Genomic DNA, 23,148 nt, shown 5'->3' on the forward strand with positions numbered 1-23,148 from the left:
CCCTTTGCCTCATTCCTCCCTTCCCCTTATTTGTACCCTTCCACTTACATATTCTTCAGCTACTTCAGGCTTCCTACACTGCTTTGCAGCTCAGACAGTGGTTTTATCCCCCTCGGTGCGTTGATCTATCACATTCTGTATCTGTTACTTATCTGTGGTATAATCCCACAATCTCAAGTGACTGCTGCTGCATAGTATCAATAGAGATACCCCTTAAATGCTTGTAGCTTTATTTTTTTTAAGCATTGTCCCTGGAAAAAGGTGAAATCACTTAAAAGAGAAACATTGAAATACTGGCTTCAGGTGTATTCCGGAATGTTTCAAGATTTCATACCTGTTGATCCACCAGGCCCTGTATCATGCCTCTCTCAGTGACCACTGCTTAGTGGTTCAAAGGAAAGTGAAACTTCCCTTGTAAGGCATTTGGCTGTCTTTGTTGTGGTGCACGTAAGGATACAAAATTCTTTCCTGAACGCTGCAGCCATTGGTTTATGCAGAAGCATGAGATTTGATCATTTATATATTAAAGCATTGCTTCATATGCTATTGGTCATACAAGTCTAGTAACCTGTAATCCAGCGGTTCTCAAACTGTGGTTTGGGACCCCAAAGTGGGTCACAACCCCATTTGAACGGGGTTGCCAGGGCTGGCTTAGACTTGCTGGGGCCCAGAGCTTCAGCCCTGGGCAGCAGGACTCAGGTTGCAGGCACCCAGCCTGAGGCTGAAGCCCTTGAGCTTCAGCTTTGGCCCCCCACCCGGGGCAGTGGGGCTTGGGCAGGCTCAGGCTTTGGTTCCCCTTCTGAGATTGTGAAGTAATTTTTGTTGTCAGAAGAGGGGTGCCATGCAGTGAAGTTTGAGAACGCCTGCTGTAGTCGATGCCCACATACTATGGGGACAGGTACAATAGAAAGGTATATGCAATAAGCACATAAGAGTGCTCGCTGGAAAAGTATTACATGGTATTGCATCCATTTGTAAAAATCCTGAAAATAGCTATCTCTGAACCACTGATAAGGGACTAATTCTGTATGTGGTATAAATACCCAGTGTCCTAACCAGTAGCCATTCCAGTCCTCATGCAGTCAAAGAATAGCGATTAGGACACGTCTGTAAGTGCTGCCGCTTTGAGACTTTTCTCCTATCTGAGTACCTGGCCGAGGGAAAAATCGCCATCATTTCCCTCCCTGACTATGATTCGTAGGACTCACTGTGATCCCGTTTCTTGTCTTTGTGTCGGTCGGTTTCTTGAGTGCAGCAGAGGAGACACGGCACGTCCTCAAAATCCTGCGCTCCCGCAAGGCTGCCTTTGTGAAGAAGCGGCAGGTGATGAACCACGTGTTTGGGGATTACCAACTGAAGATGGCTGAGGAGCAGAAGAGGACGGAGAAAGCAGGTGAGGCTGGGGCCATCCTTAAAGTCTACAGAACCATTTGGTTCCCTCTGATGTGGTGTCCAGGTGTTAGCAAATGGCCTTTCTTGAGGCTTCTCGTCCAGTCATTCCCATGAGGAATAAACCTCCTTTCCCCCGTCCTGTTCTTTAAGGGGCCAGCCAGATGCCATTAAAGTGGAAGGGCCTTTAAACACATGTAATCCCAGGACTGAAGGGGGTTTTGAGGATGAAGTAAAGGCTGTATCTGTTTAAACTTCATGGCATCACCATGGTGTGGGGTCCAGTGTTAAGGAGAAGTTCATAGTTTTGGAAGCCCTATTAGTGACAGCTAGAGTAAGGCCTAACATGGCACTGAGCAGGATGAAAATAGCAGAAGATGGGACTCCTCCAAGAATCCATTGTGGATCTGTGTGTGAGATTGGTGAGGGTGGTGGTGCACAAGGCCCGAATAAATAGGACCAAGTCCCCCATTCCCGCTGCATGTCAGGCAGTCCCATATGGAAATGGAGAAACAGCTAGTTCTGCTGCACTGGGTATTGTGATACAGCATGGCCAGAGGGAGCAGGAGAGTGTGGTTTTCTTTGTTTTGTTTTTTTTGAAGCAGAAAAGAATTTTATTTGTGTAACACTTACAAGGAATCACCAAAAAGGATAAGGCAAAACTATGCAACAAAACAAAAGCAAACACAAGGTATAACACAGCAACCATCAGGAGGGAGAAGTGTTCAGGCTAGCCTGGGCCTAGAGCGGAGGGGCTTCCTCGACACTCATGGTCTTCCACCCCCTCGAGTTACTTAATGCCACGCCCAGTGTCACCAATTATTCCTCTCCTGAGAGTGCTCGACAAGATGAGCACAGTTGCGGGGTGGGTGGTTTGGGGGTGAGTGGGACGTACACCACGTGTGATAGGACCCCTCCTTGGTGACAGTGATGATGTTATCCACAGCGGCAACGGCTGGGGCTGGGGTCTCTCGCTCTTCTCCTTGATCAAAGGGTCAGACGGAGGGAACCGGACGGGGTCACCGAGCAGAGAACCTCAGACAGCGCCCACCGCTCCTTGAAGGTGTCAAAGGAGTCGGTGGACGCCGCCCAGAGGAACTCCGCCCGGATACGTGAATGTACTGAGGATCAGAAAACGGCCCTACAATCGCAGGACGCTTCATTAGCCAACCTCCCCTCTCTGGTTTTATAAATGGCTGTTTTAGCTAGGGCTAGGAGGAGGTTAACCAGGAGATCTCGCGATTTTGTGGGGCCATGGATGGGGAGTGTGTAGATAAAAAGATGAGGGGAAAAGTGTAGCCAAAAGCGTAATAAAATATTCGTGAGGAGCCGGAAAAGGGGCTGCAGCCTGGCACACTCTAAATATATGTGCACCAGGATTTCCCTCACGTTGCTAAAAGGGCAAGTATCCGGGATGGGGGTGAACCATGTCAAAAACACGCCCGTGCTCACAGCTCCGTGAAGGAGCCGCCAACTAATGTCCCTGACGGGCCTCGGGACCAAGGTGGAATACAGGCTGGCCCACAGGGGTTGCTCACCCTCCAAAGGTGGCAGGAGGTCCCGCCACTTTGTATCGGGGCGGGACACCAGGGTGTGGGCATGAAGGGTGTGAAGCATGAGTGTGTATAGATATTTCCGTCGCGCGATTTGGAAGCTGACCGGCTGCAGTTCATGCAGCCGGCTTGCAGTGAAAGGGTGAGGGGTTTGTTGGGATCTACGGGGTAGGGGCCCAATTGAAAGGTCCGGTGGGCCTGGGGTAGAGGGTGGGCGGGGTGCACCCTCGCGCAGGGCTCAGTTGAGATAAGCCCGAGCAGCGGGCGCAAAGGCGGCCTTCGCCTCCTGAAGTACGTGCCGGGGGGTACGAGGTCTGGAGAGCCCCATATGCTGAGCGAGCGTCACGGGATCCAGCCAGTCTCCCCGGTCGTAGTCCAGGAAGTCTCCGACTCTCGTGACTTCCGCCAGGACCAAACTCTGGTGCACCGAGCGGGACTCCGCCGCCTGCACACGGAGCTGGGGGTTGTGTAGCAGGGGCTCCGTGAGGAGATCTGCTCCCACGGTGGCCTCCACGGACCTGGCCGTTGAAAACAGTTTCCAGATCCGGAGGAGGTCCTGGTAGAAGACAGGCAGCCCAGAGAGGTCTCGCGGAAAACCTCTTTGACAAAGATAAAAGAGCTGCCGGTCGTATCGGAGCTCTTGGAAACAATGCAGGAAGGCGTGTGCCAATATGCTCCACGTCGAACTACCTGCACTATAAAGGAGCCTCTGCAGGACCTGGAGGCAGAAGACATGGACCTCAGTGTGCAGACACTTCAGGCCCTGCCCTCCTTTCTTCAGGGGTAGATGGACGTGCACAAGTCCATGGGGCCGGATGAGTTGCATCCGAGAGTGCTAAAGGAACTGGCGGCTGTGATTGCAGAGCCATTGGCCATTATCTTTGAAAACTCGTGGCGAACGGGGGAAGTCCCGGATGACTGGAAAAAGGCTAATGTAGTGCCAATCTTTAAAAAAGGGAAGAAGGAGGATCCTGGGAACTACAGGCCAGTAAGCCTCACTTCAGTCCCCGGAAAAATCACGGAGCAGGTCCTCAAAGAATCAATCCTGAAGCACTTACATGAGAGGAAAGTGATCAGGAACAGTCAGCATGGATTCACCAAGGGAAGGTCATGCCTGACTAATCTAATCGCCTTCTATGATGAGATTACTGGTTCTGTGGACGAAGGGAAAGCAGTGGATGTATTGTTTCTTGACTTTAGCAAAGCTTTTGACACGGTCTCCCACAGTATCCTTGTCAGCAAGTTAAGGAAGTATGGGCTGGATGAATGCACCATAAGGTGGGTAGAAAGTTGGCTAGATTGTCGGGCTCAACGGGTAGTGATCAATGGCTCCATGTCTAGTTGGCAGCCGGTGTCAAGTGGAGTGCCCCAGGGGTCGGTCCTGGGGCCGGTTTTGTTCAATATCTTCATAAATGATCTGGAGGATGGTGTGGATTGCACTCTCAGCAAATTTGTGGATGATACTAAACTGGGAGGAGTGGTAGATACGCTGGAGGGCAGGAATAGGATACAGAGGGACCTAGACAAATTGGAGGATTGGGCCAAAAGAAATCTGATGAGGTTCAGTAAGGATAAGTGCAGGGTCCTGCACTTAGGACGGAAGAACCCAATGCACAGCTACAGACTAGGGACCGAATGGCTAGGCAGCAGTTCTGCGGAAAAGGACCTAGGGGTGACAGTGGACGAGAAGCTGGATATGAGCCAGCAGTGTGCCCTTGTTGCCAAGAAGGCCAATGGCATTTTGGGATGTATAAGTAGGGGCATAGCGAGCAGATCGAGGGATGTGATCGTCCCCCTCTATTCGACATTGGTGAGGCCTCATCTGGAGTACTGTGTCCAGTTTTGGGCCCCACACTTCAAGAAGGATGTGGATAAATTGGAGAGAGTCCAGCGAAGGGCGACAAAAATGATTAGGGGTCTGGAACACATGAGTTATGAGGAGAGGGTGAGGGAACTGGGATTGTTTAGTCTGCAGAAGAGAAGAATGAGGGGGGATTTGATAGCTGCTTTCAACTACCTGAGAGGTAGTTCCAGAGAGGATGGTTCTAGACTATTCTCAGTGGTGGAAGAGGACAAGACAAGGAGTAATGGTCTCAAGTTGCAGTGCGGGAGGTTCAGGTTGGATATTAGGAAAAACTTTTTCACTAGGAGGGTGGTGAAACACTGGAATGCGTTGCCTAGGAAGGTGGTAGAATCTCCTTCCTTAGAAGTTTTTAAGGTCAGGCTTGACAAAGCCCTGGCTGGGATGATTTAATTGGGTATGGGTCCTGCTTTTGAGCAGGGGGTTGGACTAGATGACCTCCTGAGGTCCCTTCCAACCCTGATATTCTATGAAGAACCCCAACAGGGGCCCAGTGCATTCCTGACCAAGAGAACTCTAGAATCGATGTCTGGAGGTCGGTCAGGAAACCCGGGGCCGGGACCAGGGTGTTGAGCCGGTACCAGAGCGTGGACAGGACTAGTTGGTTAAGCACCAGCGCTCTGCCTCGGAGGGAGAGACATCGGAGTAGCCCCGTCCATTTCCGGAGCCGCTCTATCACCCCGCCTTCTAAATTTTGCCAGTTCTCCAGTGGAGAATGGTGCATGGCAGAAAGGTAAACACCTAGGTAGAGCAGTGGGCCCACGCTCCACCGGATGGTCTGAAGCGCAGGTGGGAGGGAGCTCACCTGCCGCCAGTCCCCCACCGCCAAGCCAGAGCTCTTGACCCAGTTGACTCGGGCAGAGGAGGCTGCCGAATAGATGGCCTGGCAAGCCTCCACCTGCGCCAAGTCCCCCAGGTCCTGGACCAGGAGGAGCACGTCATCGGCGTACGCCGATAGGACCAGCCGCAGCTCCGGCTCCCACAGCACCAACCCCGTCAACCTCCTGCGGAGGAGACAGAGGAAGGGCTCGATCGCCAGAGCATATAGCCAGCCCGAGAGGGGGCACCCCTGCCGTACTCCTCGGCCGAAGCTGATCGGTTCAGTCAGGGTCCAGTTGAGCGTAACCAGACACTCCGCGGAAGCGTACAGCACCTGGAGAAAACTCACAAACTGAGGTCCGAATCCAAACGCCTGCAGAGTGCCCAGGAGGTAGCCATGGTCCACTCTATCGAACGCCTTCTGCTCATCAAGAGACAGGAGGGCAAACGACAGACCATCTCTACGCCGAGTTCCAAAAGATCTCGGACTAGAAATAGGTTGTCAAAAATGCTGCGACCCGGGACAGCATAGGTCTGATCTGGGTGGATCACGTCCGCCATCACGGACCCTAGCCGCAGCGAGATTGCTTTCGCTACGATTTTGTAATCCATGGTAAGGAGCGAGACGGGACGCCAATTTCGTAAATTGCAGAGGTCCCCCTTCTTCGGCAACAAGGCAAGCACCGCTCACCTGCACGAAAGAGGGAGGACCCCGCCCTGCAAAGACTCAGCCCAGACAGTGGCTAGGTCTGGGCCAAGAATGTCCCAGAACGCGCGGTAGAACTGCACGGTGAGCCTGTCCATGCCTGGAGATTTATTGGTGGGCATGCGACGGAGGGCTTCCGAGAACTCAGCCAGGGTGAGAGGCAGCTCTAGTCGGTCTCGGTCGCCCATGCTGACCGTGGGGAGTTCTTCCCAGAGCACCCTGCGAGCGCCAGGATTGGTCGGATCCGGGGAGAAAAGGCTTATGTAGAAGTCACGGGCCCTCCCACACATCTCCACTGGATCCGTGAGGGGGGCGCAGTCTTCTGCTAGAAGGCAGGTGACGTGTTTCTTGGCCCCCCTCGTTTTCTCCAGGGCGTAGAAGAAACGGGAGCCGCGATCCATCTCCCGAAGGAGGCAGATGCGGGATCGAACAAAGGCACCTCGGGCCCCATGGTCCTCGAGGGCCCAGAGCTCCTCCCGCTTCTCCCGGCATGCTCCGCAGAGAAACGGGTCCTCGGGGCTGGCGGCCAGATGCCTCTCCATCTCTAAGACCTCCCGTTCCAACTGCTCTATTGCTGCATTTCTCCGTCGGCTGGTGCCCCGGGTGTAGTCACGGCAGAAGAGCTTGGCGCACACCTTCCCTAGATCCCACCATCGCCGCGCCGAGGGAAAGGCACGCCGCTGCTCTCACCAGGCCAGCCAAAACTCCCAGAAGGACGTCACGAAGCCCTCATCCTCCAACAGGCTGTTGTTAAAGTGCCAATAGGCCGGCCCCGGCCTCTCTGCACGGAGGGAGGCCGTTATGGTGGCTAGATGATGGTCAGAAAATGGGGCTGGCTGAATGTCAGAGGAGTGGGCCTGTGAAAGATGGAAACGGGATAAATAAATACTGTCCAACCGAGAGTGGTGTGACCGATGGGCCTCCAACCCGGACAAAGGTGAACGTGGAAGTGTCATCTGGGTGGTGGTCACGCCAGACGTCTACTAGGGAATCAACTATTTCTCGGAGAATATTTGCAGCGGCTGGGCTCAGCTCGGCCCCTGAGCGGTCCTGTTCCTCGAGGGTGGTGTTAAAGTCCCCTCCCAGGACTAAGCACTTGTGAGAATCTAGGGTGCTGAGGAAGTTGGACACCCGCTGATAGAATTGCGGCCGCTTCGGGCTCATTGCCGGGGCATAGATGTTGACGAGGTTGACCACGAGCCCCTCCATACGGACTCGGAGATGCAGCAGGTGGCCTGGCACGGCCTCAGTGACCCCTAGCGCCTCGGGCCGTAGGTTGGGGGAGAACAGGGTCGCCACTCCAGCTTGTCGAATCGTGAAGTGGCTGAAGTAGACCCCATCCCCCAACTCCAGCCGCCAGCTGTCCTCGGCGGTAGGATCCGTATGGGTCTCCTGCAGGAAAACCACAGAGTACCCCCCTTCCCGAAGGTAAGAGAACACCTGGGACCTGCGGAAAGCCATCCTACAGCCCCTGGTGTTCAAAGTTGCAATAATGAGGGGCGTCATGCAGAGGGCTGTGGGTTTCTTGTTGGCGGGGGTGTTTGCAGCCCCCAGCGGGTCGCGCAGCAATCAGTGACCCATCCCGTAAGTGAGTAAATTGTCACGGAAGCTGCGGGCCCGCCCGTAGGCCGCAGCGTCGTGCCTTCCTTTCCCTTTACCCTCCTTTAAGAGGGCCCTTGTGGCCTGGATGATGTGATCAAAGTCCCCCCCATAGCTGGAGAGCTAGCTGTACCCTGTTGCGGGAGCCACGGATGTCTTCTAAAAACTGTCGCAACGCTTTTCGCGGCTCATGGGGGGGGGGGGGGTTGCGATTTCCGGGTTATTCCCTGGTGGGGCTCTTGGTGCAGGCTTGTGGTCCGCTGAGGCGGGCAGGCAGGGTGCAGACCACCAACGGGGCGTCTGACAGGCTAAAGTTATTAGGTCTGTCTCAAGCCTTGGGGTAGAAGAGGATAGGAGCTGCAATTTTCCCTCCGCCAATGGGTCGCGGCAGGAAAATGCAAAGACTGCTCCTTGGGGGGGATCCGCAAAAAACGGGAAAGAAATAACCCCGGGGCGGCAATAGCATTGTAGGAGGAGGTGGATTGGGCAGGGACACGGGTGGGGGCGGGGGCAGAGGCGAGGCTCTGGGCTTCGGGAGGCAAGCAGCTGAGAGGTGGTGCCTCCCGAACAGATTCGAGGGTTAAGGAGATGGGGAGGGGGCTCCCAGTGATGCTAGGCGCAGGCTCTGTGGTGGATTTAGCAGCCATGGCTTCAGGTGGTGGACCACCTTCTGCAGGGTGCTCGCCGGGGAAGGCGGTTAGGGGGAGGGAGCATGGGGAAAGGGGGACTGGGGTAAGGTTGCCCAGATCGAGGCCAGCCAGTAGTAGGTCATTCTCTCCCTGGGTGACCGGGGTCAAACCTAGGGCCTCGATCTCCTCATACAGGGAGGAAAGGTTGTCTTCTGCCCCCCTGGGGGACTCGCCTCTGGCAGCCGCTATGACGGTCGCTTTGGGGTTCGCGGGGGGTTTGGGTGATATTCGGGCAGAAGGGGCTTCCTCAGGGGTCTCGGAGGGGAGAGTCTCCCGTGAAGGGGAGATTTTACCTTCCAGTGCTATTTTGTCTTCCACTCCTGACACCGGCGGATGGATGTCTCTCATGGGCATAGCGGAAGGCTTTGTGTCAGTGCCTCCCTTCCTGGTCTTCCGGGGGACCTCTGCATCGGATGGGTGCAGCGTAGCTCGGGCCTTTCGCTTGCCTCGCTTTCCCTGGACTAGGGTCCAGCCCTCCATAGCATCGTCCGGGGGCTGGTTAGCAGGGGTCATGGCGGGGGGCAGAGGCGGTGGTTCAGGGGCTCGGGGGGGTAAAGGTGAGGCAACATGAGGGGGGGGCGGTTCTCCTGGGGGCGGGTCCTCTCCTATGCCCGGTAATATCTTTGCTGCACCCTCCTCCGTAGGCTCTGCTGGATTGTTAACAGCAAGGGCGGGGCTCCCTCGCTCGTCTGGGCATTGTAGGGGAGGTGTCTCTTGGGCCCGGGCAGGAGCAGCAGTGAATCGAGCAGGAGGAGAGGTGGTTTCAGATCTCGGGCGGCCAGGGGTATCCGCAACGACGGAGCCGATGTCCTGCTGTTTCTCGGGGGTCTCGGGTGCCCCTCCCCACCGGGCCAAGGGGCAGTCTCTTCGGACATGCCCCGCTGAGCGGCAGAGGTAGCACCGGGCCTCTCCTGTGGAATAGTAGACCCAATAGGGGACTAGGAAGGACCCCTCGAGCACCTCTCCGTCACGCGCCGCTGGCGGTGGTAAAAGCTGCACTTGCCGGCAGAACGAAAGGATGTGACGGAGGGCGGGGTCCTTGCAGCCCAACGGGAGAGGGCTGATGACGGAAACGGGTTTCCCCAGGGTGGAGAGAGCGGGTAACAGGGCAGCATTGGGTAGAAAAGGAGGGATGGAGGTCAGGACTAGGCGGACGCCCAGGTCTTCTAGCGGCTCCAGGGGGACAAACACCCCCCCCACTGCCAGGCCCTTCTCCACCACCTCCTGGGCGACAGCCTCCGATGCTAAGAAAAAGACGACCTTCCCATACATTTTGGAGGCTGCCACAATAGCCGTGGGTCCTAGCACCGTCGCCAACGCCTGCATGTATGTCTCCATGTGGGGCGAGGCGGGCACTAGGAGGCAACGGACGTCATGCTTCCTGGTCATGGTGGGAAAGGGGCCCTGGCCGCTATTAATGGTAGCGGAGGCGGGGGGTGGGTGAGATGACGAGGCGGCAGGTGGGGGTGGGGCCGCCACGGCCCGGGCATACGCCCTGGGGGCCGGGGGAGGGACGCTCGCAGAGCTGGTGGAGGGAACAGCGGGGAGGGATGCCATGGTCGATGATGAGGCCACAGCGATGGGGGCAGCCTCTGCCATGGAGGGCTTGGTGGTTGTGGCGGGGCCCTTCCCCTTCTTTGCCCCCTGGCCTTTCCGGCTAACCGGGGGGGGCTTTCCTTGAATTTGGGGGGGGCGGTGGGCGTAGCAGCAGTAATAGTCGCCCTGGTGCCTCCGGCTGCCAATGCCCCAGCGGGGGCGGTGGCAGGTGTTTTGGCAGCAGTGGTGGGGAGGGGGGCTTGGGGGTTGGGCAGGGGGGTAGGTGGGGGAGGGGCAACAGAGGTTGTTAGAGGGGTTTCACCCCTCTCATTCCCTGCCATTGTGAGCAGGGAGAGATGGGGAGACACCAGAAGGAGTAGGGGGGAGGGGGAAGCAGATTAACCACTTCTCCCAGTTGGGCTGCAGGCAGGGAGTGGCCAAATGGGTCTGACTGGACAGGGAAAGGAAACAGGAGTTGGGGTCAGGTAATAGGGGCAAACTGTGGGGTGGGCAGTCCGGGGGTGGGGAACGCAGACCCACGCGCGTTTATCCAAAGAGTCTCGTTTGGTCGGCTGTTGTGTCTGGTCCGGATGATGGAATTCAAAGCAAGCACTTGAGGCTAGAGGCAGATAGCAGGTTGCCAGCAGGGACAGACGGCGGGAGGGGCCGTGACGGTTGTAGTAGTATTGGGGGGGGGGGCGGCACCGATGGATCGGGGAGCAGCTCCGTGCCACACGGCCTGTGCCCCTACAAACGCAGTTAAGACACAGTCAAACTCCCCCCACACGAGAGTACAGTTCAAAAGTTACTCAGTCTTACGGCCCTCTCCACAATGATTTGTAGCTTCCCTGGGCGATGTCTCTGTCAGCTGTCTTCTCTCCCGGTCTTTGTGGAGCATTCCAAAAATGCCAAGCAAAGATAAGAAGACGAGTAATCGCGGGTCCACAAATGAACAGCAAAACGGTTGGGTCTGGGGGCGTCCACTCCCCTCCTCCGGGGAGCTGGTCGGCAGTCCTCCCCCCCCTCCTCCTCTGGGGGTTGCAGCTGGAGCAATAGCAGCGTCCGAGGGCGGGGGGGGCAAGGCAAGCTAGCAGCCGACCAGCACTCGAATGGCAACAAAAACAAAAACAAAAAAAACGAAGAAAAACCGTCTGGCCCGGTCGCGGGGGGGGGAACTAAAGCAGGGGCAAAAAGCAAGGAAAGCCCATGCCAGAGGGCAGCAGGACATGGCTAGAAGGGAGCCTTCTTCCCTGGAGAGGGAAGAAAGTTTGCTATAAATTAATTAAAGCACCTGAAGCCAGTCACATGATAATATCTCCCTGCTTCAATCAGACAAGAGGAGGAGTTGAAGCAGAGTGGATTGGCATTGGAGCAGAGAGCAGTTTGGAGGGAAGCAGAGGAGAGTTTGGAGAAGTGCTGCAGTGGGCTAAGACGACCAAGACCCTAGGTAAAGGGACACCTGATTTGTGCAGAGGGAGGGCAGGAAGCCCCACAAGCTGAAGGGCAGGAGAGGGAAGTAGACCAGGGGAAGGAATTGCTAGTTCTAGTGGTTTACCGCTATCCCTAGGGCCCCTGGGCTGGAACCCGGAGTAGGGGATGGGCCCGGGTCCCTCCCTTTCCACTCCCCTCCTCTAGGACACTAGTGGGGCAGTTAATACCCCAGTTCAGGGGCAAGAAACGGTGCCCTGAACCCCCCCCCCCCCCAAGAAGAGAGAGCACGAGACCCCTCATAGTAGTGCCGGCAATTTGCTGCACGTGGTGTGAGAAGTGGGATCTACGCGCTGGGGACTTAAACCAGGGTTAGCCATCCCTAAGGTCAAGGCCCTAATACAAGCCACCACAGCCCAGCAGGAGGCTACCCGGGTCCAAGCAACCGCCCAACAGGAGGCGACTCAGATGCAGCAGGAGACTAATCATCTGTTGTTGAGTCAGGCTGCCCAGGACCGAGCCCTGCTGCAAGAGCTGGTGAACCAGATGAAGGCCCTTATGGAGCTGAACCACAACTGCGACGGGACCCAGATCATACGGGCCCACCACTGCCTACAGAAAATGACACACGAGGATGATGTGGAGGCATACTTCCTGGCTTTTGAAAGAGCAGCCCAGTGCCCCAACAGGGAAGAGTCTATGCAATGTAATGTTGAGGATCATGGGGAGCAATGTGGCCTAATCGACCTGGTAGGGGTCACAATGACCTTGCATGGGTATACAAGATCAATAAAAATGAATGGTAGTGAGACCACAGCATTAATAGATTCCGGGAGTGTTGTCATGCTGGTCTCAGGGAAGTTGGTGGGGCAAGACCAACTAATCCAGGCCAAAAACACAGGGGTAACGTTCGTTCATGGCACTGTAAATTTCTACCCCACAATCCCGGTACGGATTGTGGTCCAGGGGACTACTACCAGAGTGACTGCAGGGGTGGTCCCCAGGCTCCCCTACCCTGTCTTAATTGGTAGGGACTTCCCCGGGTTTGAGAGCTTACTCCCCCCAGTAGAGCCAGGGGAGGGTAGCAACCTCTGGGTTGAGACGGAGGCACCTACAGATAGCCTCACCCCAATGTTTGCCGAATTTGTCCCAGAGTTATTCTCATCCCCCGGAAAACCCCAAAAGTCTAGGCAGGAAAGGAGGGCAGATAAAAGATTGGGGTCCAGGATTCTAGCAGAGAACCAGAAAACCTCCCTTGTTGGTAGACAAACCTGTTCAGAAGGCCAGGAGATAATTCAGGCCAGTGAGGACTCGGAGGCAGTTCCTAGCCCAAGTAGAGGCAACCCAGGGGGCGGAGTAGAAACAGGCCCCCTGGAATTAGGTCAGATTGGTACCGCACATGAGAATTTTGGGCAGGACCAAGCCAATGACCCGCTATATGCAAATGTGAGGGAGGAGGTAGTGGAAGTAAATGACGTACCTGTGGAAGGAAAGGCCCAAGGCCGTATTATGTGCTCAAACGCGATCTGTTATACGGGATAGCACAAATACGAGGGGAAGAAGTAGAACAACTTAGTCGCACGGAAACCCACAAGGGTAGTACTAGAGTTAGATCACAGTCATCTATTTGGGGGACATCTAGGAGTAGACAAGACACTGGATAGAGTCCTAAGAAGGTTTTATTGGCCAGGATTACATGCAGAGGTCCAGCGCTATTGTACCTCCTGTCCTGAATGCCAGTTGCATAGCCCCCAACCTCACTTGCGGGCCCCATTAGTACCTTTGCCTATTATTGAAGTCCCTTTCGAGAGGATAGCCATAGACATAGTGGGCCCACTGGAAAGATCGGCATGGGGCCACCGAAACGTACTAGTCATCCTTGACTACAACACACGGTATCCAGAAGCCATTCCTTTAAGAAACCCCACATCCAAGGCAATAGAAAAAGAACTACTCCAGGTTTTTGCCAGAGTGGGCATCCCTAAGGAGATCCTGACAGACCAAGGACATACTGCAACTATCGGGCGAAAATACGGCGATTTCAGTTGGGGGAACGGGTGATGGTGCTAGTGCCGACAGCAGAAAGCAAACTCCTCGCCAGCTGGCATGGACCATATGAGATAGTGGAAGCCATTGGGGAGGTGGACTATAAGGTCAGACAACCAGACCGCTGAAGGCCAGAGCAAATCTACCACATCAACTTACTGAAGCCCTGGCGTGACCGAGAGATGTGCCTGGTCATTCGGGGAGCTCCATCCCAGACAGACGACCCACAGGGGCAGGTGAAGATATCTCCTGAGTTGACCCCAGAACAACGAACAGAGGTCATTGATATGATGCAACGGAACCGGGATGTGTTCTATACACAGCCAGCCCGTACGACACTGGTCCAACATCGTATTGTCCCCAGGCCCGGAGTGAGGGTGATGATAAGACTGTACTGGATACTGGAACCTAAAAGGGAAGAAATTAGGACAGAAGTGAAGAAGATGCTGGAACTCAGGGTTATTGAAGAATCCCACAGTGAGTTGTCCAGCCCTATCATCCTAGTTCCCAAGCCTGACGGCACCCTGAGGTTTTGCAATGACTTCCGGAAGTTGAATGAAGTATCCCAATTTGATGCCTATCCTCTACCACGCATTGACGAGCTAGTTGATCAGTTAGGCAAGGCCCAGTACCTAACCACTCTGGACCTGACCAAAAGATATTGGCAAATTCCCCTGGCCAAGAATGCCAGGGAAAAGACTGCCTTCTCTACACCGATGGCCTGTTCCAATACACTGTCCTCCCTTTTGGACTCCATGGGGCCCCTGCAACATTCCAACCACTTATGGACAAATTGCTGCGACCCCATGCCAAGTATGCCTATGTAGATGACTTAGTCATCCATAGCTCTGACTGGGAAATGCACCTAGGAAAAGTAGAAGCAGTGCTAGACGCCCTGCGGAAGGCCGGCCTCACTGCCAACCCTCTCAAGCACGTGATAGGACTAGCTGAGGCCAGATACCTTGGGTATGTAGTAGGGAGAAGTTTGGTGAAACCCCAATGGAATAAAGTGGAGGCAATACAAGGTTGGCCTCGACCAGTCCGCAAAAAGCAGGTCAGAGCATTTCTAGGGGTGGTAGGATACTATCAGAGATTCATCCCTCATTTTGCCACAAGAGCATTGACGGATTTCATAAAGGCTCGGGGCCCCGAGATAGTAAAGTGGACTGATGCAGCAGAAGGAGCATTTGCAGATTTAAGGACAGCCCTTTGCTGCCATCCAGTACTCATAGCTCCAGACTTCGAGAAGGAATTCATCCTACAAACAGATGCCTCGGAGGTAGGGCTAGGAGTCGTCCTTTCGCAGATGGTAGGAGAAGAGGAACACCCGATCTTGTACCTCAGCCGGAAACTCCTCCCCAGGGAACAAAAGTACACCGTCATTGAAAAGGAATGTCTGGTGGTAAAATGGGCTATGGAGACTCTCCGCTACTACCTACTGGGGCGGCGGTTTACCCTCGTAACAGACCATGCCCCACTCCAGTGGATGCACAGAAACAAGGAGAAGAACGCAAGAGTGACTAGGTTGTTCCTATCCCTGCAGCCCTTCCATTTCCGGGTACAGTGTAGGGCCGGAAGCCAATACGGCAATACTGATGGCCTATCATGACAGCACTGCCTCTCGTCTGAAGTAGCCCAACCCCGTGGTTGAGCAAAGGGGGGGGGATATGTGATACAGCATGGCCAGAGGGCAACAGGAGAGTGTTAGAAGGGAGCTTTATTCCCTGTAGAGGGAAGAAAGTTTGCTATAAATTAATTAAAGCACCTGAAGCCAGTCACATGATAAAAACTCCGTGCTTCAATCAGACAAGAGGAGGAGTTGAAGCAGAGTGGATTGGTGTTGAAGCAGAGAGCAGTTTGGAGGGAAGCAGAGGAGAGTTTGGAGAAGTGCTGCGGTGGGCTAAGAAGACCAAGACGCTAGGTAAAGGGACAACTGATTGGTGCAGAGGGAGGGCAGGAAGCCCCGCAAGCTGAAGGGCAGGAGAGGGAAGTAGACCAGGGGAAGGAACTGCTAGTTCTAGTGGTTTACCGCTATCCCTAGGGCCCCTGGGCTGGAACCCGGAGTAGGGGGTGGGCCCGGGTCCCTCCCTTTCCACTCCCCTCCTCTAGGACACTAGTGGGGCAGTTAATACCCCAGTTCAGGGGCAAGAAACGGTGCCCTGACCCCCCCCTCCCCCCCAAGAAGAGAGAGCGTGAGACCCATCATAGTAGTGCCGGCAATTTGCTACAGTATTTTGCCCACAATCCCTTGCTGGTACCAAAATACAATAGCATTCTGCATTCACATGGGTTGGGTGTCCCTTATAGAAGTGAATTGTTCTAATGTGGCACCAACATGGTAAGAAATCAGAGAAGTAAAAGAAACACAAATCTTCCTCTTCTCTCTAGCCATGAAACCTGGGAAAGCGCAAATACAGCAAGGGAAGGCGTCTGCTTCAGGGAGCATGGTGTATAGGAAGCGATCTGGACAGACCTCTGAGACAGCAACAAACTGGTTCACACCATCTGATAATAGCTTCCAATTCAGCTTTGCACTTCCTGAGATGGATCCACAAGCAACCACTGGAACTTTGGAAGAGGCCCAGGGGGTAGGTGGCTCTGAACAGAGGCCCATCAGTGTAAGTTCACTCAAATCTTCTAGTTCTGGGGGAGTGTTGAACTTTTCCACCACTGGACAAGAGCCCAAGTTTGCTTTCAATTTTGTCATCCCAGATAAAGATGGCCCCATGATGCCGTCTGTTGTTACAGGCCAAAGAGCGGAGAGTGTAGCAGAAAATGTGACATCACATGGCTTAGCATCTGCAGGACCAATGAAGCATTCAACCCTGTTGGAGGCTAATATGCCTGAGGTTGTGGGCTGTGTGGGTGGAGGATTAGGGAGAGAGGCTCTCATTTTTGAGACCCCAAAACCAGAGATTGCTTCTGTAGATGAGGTGAAGGCAGGGAAGACAGCAGCAGCTGGAGCGCCCAAGAAGAAGAAGAAGAAAAAGAAACCATCAAATAGTAAGAAGGAGATGGCAGAAGCTGAGGTCAGCAAGAAGGTGAAGGTGGGAGCCAGTGGATGTGAAGACACAGATTTGTCCGTCCAGGACAAGACCATGCAGGTATGTGAATTAATTTCTGGCTAATAAACATAACCTCACTGTTAAGGCTCCATAGTTTCGTTGGAAGGGAAAGTTAATGTATGTGTGGGGTTTCTAAATCTGTGTGGTGGCACAGGCTGGAAACGAATAGCCATTTATTGCTGCTTATCCCATTAGGGTTTCACTGTGACCAGAAACCTAACAAGTGGGGGTGGACTAGGTGGCTCAAGTTGATGTTACTTTTCCCTTCCCTAGAACCATGTCTGAGAGTCTGCAAGCGCTTTGCAGACATGTAATGATTTAGACTTTGTAGCATCCCTGGCTGGTAGGTATTATCCTCATTGTGCAAATGGTGAAATTGAGATACAGAGAGGTTAGCTGACTTGGCCAAGATCAAGATTGTCACAGAGCCAGGAACAGAGCCCAGAAGACCTCCTGCGTCCCAGTCCTTGTCTCTAGATTTATAATGGCACGGAAAGAGGTTGAAGGCACCAACTGCTCTGAGTCCTGTTTTTAAGAGATCATTAAAGTACACCTTACCATCTGCTAATGCTGCACTGAAGTCTATAGTTTCTGTTATGTTTTTCTTTAAAATGTCAGTGAATTTAGGCCTCATGAATGGTCCCAGATCAGCAAGGCTGGAATGTGAAGGCTGCAACACAGGAAACAGCTGTGAGAGGTTCCTCCATCACCCAACTGCTGTGCCTCAACCCTGACCTTGAGAGCCCCCTTCCAAGAGTGTGTGTGTGAGGTGGGAGGGTTCAATCTCTGGCCATTCTGTTACTGGCCTCTCTATTGAGACAGACAACTGCAGTTTATGCGATGTGGACAGCTGTCCATTAGGAACTGGACTGAGACGCACAGACACACCTCAGAAGATGAATCTCAGCAACTACTGCCCTAGACCAGACCAGCCTGGGGTCAAAAGCCCCACAGCCCTTTACCTGTCTCCTGAGGTATCCATCCCTCAGGTGGGCACTGTATATAAGGCACCAGTGGGTAGCTTTCCTAGGTAACCGTGAATTAAATCCAGTCTATTGGGTATGCTGGATAACACTTAGGCTATGTCTACAGTACGAAATTAGGTCGAATTTATAGAAGTCAGTTTTGTAGAAAGTGTTTTTATATAGTCGAGCGTATGTCTCCCCACACAAATGCTCTTAGTGCATTTAGTCGGCGGAGTGCGTCCACAGTACCTAGGCAACCGTCGACTTCTGGAGCATTGTACTGTGGGTAGCTATCCCACAGTTCCCACAGTCTCTGCCGCCCATTTGAATTCTGGGTAGAAATCCCAATGCCTGATGGGGCAAAAACATTGTCACAGGTGGTTCTGGGTACATATTGTCAGGGCCCCCCTTTCCTCCCTCCCTCCGTGAAAGCAAGGGCAGACAATCATTTTGCGCCTTTTTTCCTGGGTTACCCATGTAGACGCCATACCACGGCAAGCATGGAACCCATTCAGCTCACCGTCACTGTATGTCTCCTGGGTGCTGGCAGACACGGTACTGCATTGCTACACAGCAGCAGCTCATTGCCTTTTGGCAGCAGGCAGTGCAGTATGACTGGTAGCCATCGTCGCTGTACTCCAGGGTGCTCTTTTAGCTGACCTCGTGCGGTTGGTCGGGGCACCTGGGCAAACATGGGAGTGACTTAGCCAGGTCATTTCCCTTTTAAGTTTCGTCTCATGGAGATTCAGTCCTGCTGGCAGTCCTACTGCACCGTCTTCTAATGAGCAGCCAGGAGACGACGATGGCCAGCAGTCATACTGCACCGTCTTCTGCCGAGCACCGAGGAGATGATGATGACCAGCAGTCGTACTGAACCGTTTGCTGCCAGCAAGATCTATAAAGATAGATGAAATGGATCAAAACAAGAAATAGACCAGATTTGTTTTGTATTCATTTTCCCCTCCCTTCCTCCCTCTCTCCGTGAAATCAACAGTCTGCTAAACCCAGGGTTTTGAGTTCTAGCCTTGAGGGGGCCATTCTGTTTCTCCTTGATGCAAAGCCATCCCCTTTGTTGATTTTAATTCCCTGTAAGCCAACCCTGTAAGCCATGTTGTCAGTCGCCCCTCCCTCTGTCAGAGCAACGGCAGACAATCATTTTGCGCCTTTTTTTAGCGCATACGCCATAGCACTGGGAACATGGAGCCCGCTCAGATCACTGCAGCAATTATGAGCACTATAAACACCGCATGCGTTATCCAGCAGGATATGCAGAAACATAACCTGCAAGAAAAGCGAAACCAGGCAAGGAGGAGGCGACTGCAGCGCGGTGATGAGAGTGATGAGGACATGGACATAGACTTTTCACAAAGTACGGGCCCCTGCAATGTGCACATCATGGTGACAATTGGGCAGGTTCATGGCATGGAACGCCAATTCTGGGCCCGGGAAACAAGCACAGATAGGTAGGACCGCATAGTGTTGCAGGTCTGGGACTATTCCCAGTGGCTGTAAAACTTTCGCGTGCATAAGGCCACTTTCATGGAACTTTGTGACTTGCTTACCCCTGCCCTGAAGCGCAAGAATACCAAGATGAGAGCAGCCCTCACAGTTCACAAGCGAGTCGCGATAGCCCTGTGGAAGCTTGCAACGCCAGACAGCTACCAGTCAGTCGGGAATCAATTTGGAGTGGGCAAATCTACTGTGGGGGCTGCTGTGATGCAAGTAGCCAACGCTATCACTGAGCTGCTGCTATCAAGGGTAGTGAGTCTGGGAAATGTGCAGGTCATAGTGGATGGTTTTGCTGCAATGGGATTCCCTAACTGTGGTGGGGCCATAGACGGAACTCATATCCCTATCTTGGCACCGGAGCAGCAAGTACATAAACCGAAAGGGGTACTTTTCAATGGTGCTGCAAGCACTGGTGGATCACAAGGGACATTTCACCAACATCAGTGTGGGATGGCCGGGAAAGGTACATGACGCTCGCATCTTCAGGAACTCTGGTCTGTTTGAACAGCTGCAGCAAGGGACTTACTTTCCAGACCAGAAAATAACCGTTGGGGATGTTGAAATGCCTATAGTTATCCTTGGGGACCCAGCCTACCCCTTAATGCCATGGCTCATGAAGCCATACACAGGCACCCTGGACAGTAGTCAGGATCTGTTCAACTATAGGCTGAGCAAGTGCAGAATGGTGGTAGAATGTGCATTTGGACATTTAAAAGCGCGCTGGCACAGTTTACTGACTCGGTTAGACTTCAGCGAAACCAATATTCCCATTGTTATTACTGCTTGCTGTGTGCTCAACAATATCTGTGAGAATAAGGGGGAGACGTTTATGGCGGGGTAGGAGGTTGAGGCAAATCGCCTGGCCGCTGGTTACGTGTAGCCAGACACCAGGGCGGTTAGAAGAGTACAGGAGGGCGCAGTGCACATCAGAGAAGCTTTGAAAACCAGTTTCAGGAATGGCCAGGCTACAGTGTGAAAGTTCTGTTTTGTTTCTCCTTGATGGAAACCCCCCTTCTCCCCCCCTCCCCCCGGATTCACTCTACTTTCCCGTAAGCTAAGCACCCTCCCCTCCCCCCTTCGATCACCGCTTGCAGATGCAATAAAGTCATTGTTGCTTCACATTCATGCATTCTTTATTTATTCATCACACAAATAGGGAGATAACTGCCAAGGTAGCCCGGGGAGGTGGTGGAGGAGGGAAGCACCGGGTGGGGTGGTGGAGGAGTGAAGGACAAGGCCACATAGCACTTTAAAGCTTTTATTGAATGCCAGCCTTCTGTTGCTTGGGCAATCCTCTGGGGTGGAGTGGCTGGAACCCCCCCTCCGCATTCTTAGGCGTCTGTGTGAAGAGGCTATGGAACTTGGGGAGGAGGGCGGTTGGTTACACAGGGGCTGTAGCGGTGGTCTGTGCTCCTGCTGCCTTTCCTGCAGCTCAACCATACACTGGAGCATGAGTTTGATCCTCCAGCAGCCTGAGCATTGACTCCTGCCTTCTTTCAGCAAGCTGACGCCACCTACCATGTTCAGCCCACCACCTCTCCTCGCAGTCATATTGTGTTTTCCAGCACTCTGAGATTGTCTGCCTCCACATATTTTGCTGTGCTCTGTCAGTGTGGGAGGACAGCATGAGGTCAGAGAACATCTAATCACGAGTGGTTTGTTTTTTTTTGCCTTCTAATCTTCACTAGCCTCTGGGAAGGAGAAACATATGCAGCTGGTGGAGGGGAAAAAGGTGGGGAGAGTGGTAGTTAAAAAGACACATTTTATAGAACACTCTTTCACGGTAAACCTTGCTGTTAACATTACATAGCACATGTGCTTTCATTACAAGGTCGCATTTTGCCTCTTATTGAGGGTATGCTGGTTTGGTGTGAGAGATCACTCACACAGGGCTGGGCAGCAGAATTCGGCTTGCAGGCAACCATGGTAAGCCACAGTCTTTTGGTTTCTTTAAGCTTCATAACGTGGGAATGGTTTCAAACACCAGCACCCTCATTTCCCATACGAAGTAGCCGTTGGGTTGCCCATTAAAAATGGGTTGGCAATTTAAAAGGAGGGCTGTGGTTTTCAGGTTCACGTGCAGCAGAAACCCAACTAACCGCCCCCCCAGCCCCCTCCCCCACACACACCCAATTCTGTGGGATGATGGCTTCACCCCCTCCCCCCACCGCATGGCTAACAGCGGGGAAGATTTCTGTGCAGCCACAGGCAAACAGCCCAGCAGGAATGGGCACCTCTGAATGTCCCCTTACTAAAACCACGCTGTTTCAACCAGGTGACCATGAATGATATCACTCTCCTGAGGGTAACACAGAGAGATAAAGAATGGATGTTGTTTGAAGGCCAGCAAACACCAGGGCCATATGCTGCCATGCTTTGTTCTGCAATGATTCCCGACTACATGCACTGGCCTGGCATGGTAAAGTGTCCTACCATGGAGGACAGGATAAGGCTGCCCTCCCCAGAAACCTTTTGCAAAGGCTTTGGGAGTACATCCAGGAAAGCTTTATGGAGATGACCCTGGAGGATTTCCGCTCCATCCCCAGACACGTTAACAGATTTTTCCAGTAGCTGTACTGGCCGTGAATGCCAAGGCAAATTAATCATTAAACACGCTTGCTTTTAAACCATGTATAATATTTACAAAGGTGTACTCACTAGAGGTCCCTTCTCCATCTTCAGGGTCTGGGAGCCCACCTTGGGTGGGTTCGGGGGGGTACTGGGTCCAGGGTGATAAACAGATCCTGGCTGTTGGGGAAACCAGTTTCTCCGCTTCCTTGCTGTGAGCTATCTACAACCTCCTCCTCATCATCATCATCTTCTTCACCCCCAAAACCTGCTTCCAGGTTGCCTCCCACTCCTTGGATGGAGTCAAAGCACAGGGTTGGGGTAGTGGTGGCTGCACCCCCTAGAATGGCATGCAGCTCATCATAGAAGCGGCATGTCTGGGGCTCTGAACTGGAGCAGCCGTTTGCCTCTGGTTTTTTTGGTAGGCTTGCCTGAGCTTAATTTTCACGTGGCACTGCTGCAGGTCCCTGTTATAGCCTCTGTCCTTCATGCCATTGGAGATTTTTTCAAATATTTTGGCATTTCTTCTTTTCGAGCGGAGTTCTGCCAGCACGGATTCGTCTCCCTATACAGCAATCAGATCCCGTACCTCCCTTTCGGTCCATGCTGGAGCTCTTCGGCGATTCTGGGACTGCATGGTCTCCTGTGATGATGAGCTCTGCATGGTGACCTGTGCAGGTGAGCTCGCCTCGCTGGCCAAACAGGAAATTAAATTCAAAAGTTCGCGGGCCTTTTCCTGTATACCTGGCCAGTGCATCTGAATTGAGAGCGCTGTCCAGAGCGGTCACAACTGAGCACTCTGGGATAGCTCCCAGAGGCCAATACCGTCGAAATGCATCCACAGTACCCCAAATTTGACCCGGCAAGGCAGATTTCAGCGCTAATCCCCTCGTCGGGGGTGGATTAAAGAAATAGATTTTAAGAGCCCTTTAAGTCGGAAAAAAGGGCTTTGTCGTGTGGGACGGGTGCAAGGTTAAATCGAGATAATGCTGCTAAATTCGACCTAAACTTGTAGTGTAGACCAGGCCTTAGTGTTTGGATAGCTCCTTCTGTTTTCACAGACATTAACTAGCTAACACTTGCACATCCCTGGGAGGGTAGGGCAATAGGAGACAGGCCACTAGATTCTCTTCTGGGTTTTGTAACTCACTCACTGTGCAACCTTGGGAAGGTCACTTCACCTCTCTCTTCCTTAGTTTTCCCCACTGGAAAATGACTTATTTTATGTTTGTATAACTGCTGTCAGACCAAAGGCTCCCATAGTGCTGGACAAACATAGGCAAGCAAACCTTCCACATACAGGTGTTGGGAGGCTTCAGTACTGTTTGTGCAAAGGCTTGAGATCATCAGGTGGAAGGTGCTGGACATAAAGTGGCTTCAGGAATATGAAGTGAAACCAGCTCTGAGGGTGTGAA

At 53.3% G+C, this 23,148-nt stretch overlaps 1 protein-coding gene across 8 annotated transcripts in view; it reads left to right on the plus strand.

Moving 5' to 3' along the window:
• Nucleotides 1-23,148, plus strand: part of C10H8orf33 (chromosome 10 C8orf33 homolog) — a 75,345-nt gene that overhangs the window by 4,432 nt on the left and 47,765 nt on the right. For 7 of the 8 annotated variants that reach the window (XR_012161192.2, XR_012161193.2, XM_073362918.2 and 4 more), the window contains exons 4-5: nt 1,256-1,393; nt 16,015-16,730. Coding sequence is in view for 6 of the 8 variants with exons in the window: in XM_073362918.2 (XP_073219019.1) it covers nt 1,256-1,393; nt 16,015-16,730 (854 nt within the window). In the remaining 2 variants the exon portion in view is untranslated. Of the gene's footprint in view, nt 1-1,255; nt 1,394-12,084; nt 12,331-16,014; nt 16,731-23,148 lie in introns of those variants that run through there. The other variant, XM_073362921.2, reaches the window with a different exon arrangement.

This window comes from Lepidochelys kempii, chromosome 10, assembly GCF_965140285.1.
Source record: "Lepidochelys kempii isolate rLepKem1 chromosome 10, rLepKem1.hap1, whole genome shotgun sequence".
In the NCBI taxonomy this organism is placed as follows: Eukaryota; Metazoa; Chordata; order Testudines; family Cheloniidae; genus Lepidochelys; species Lepidochelys kempii.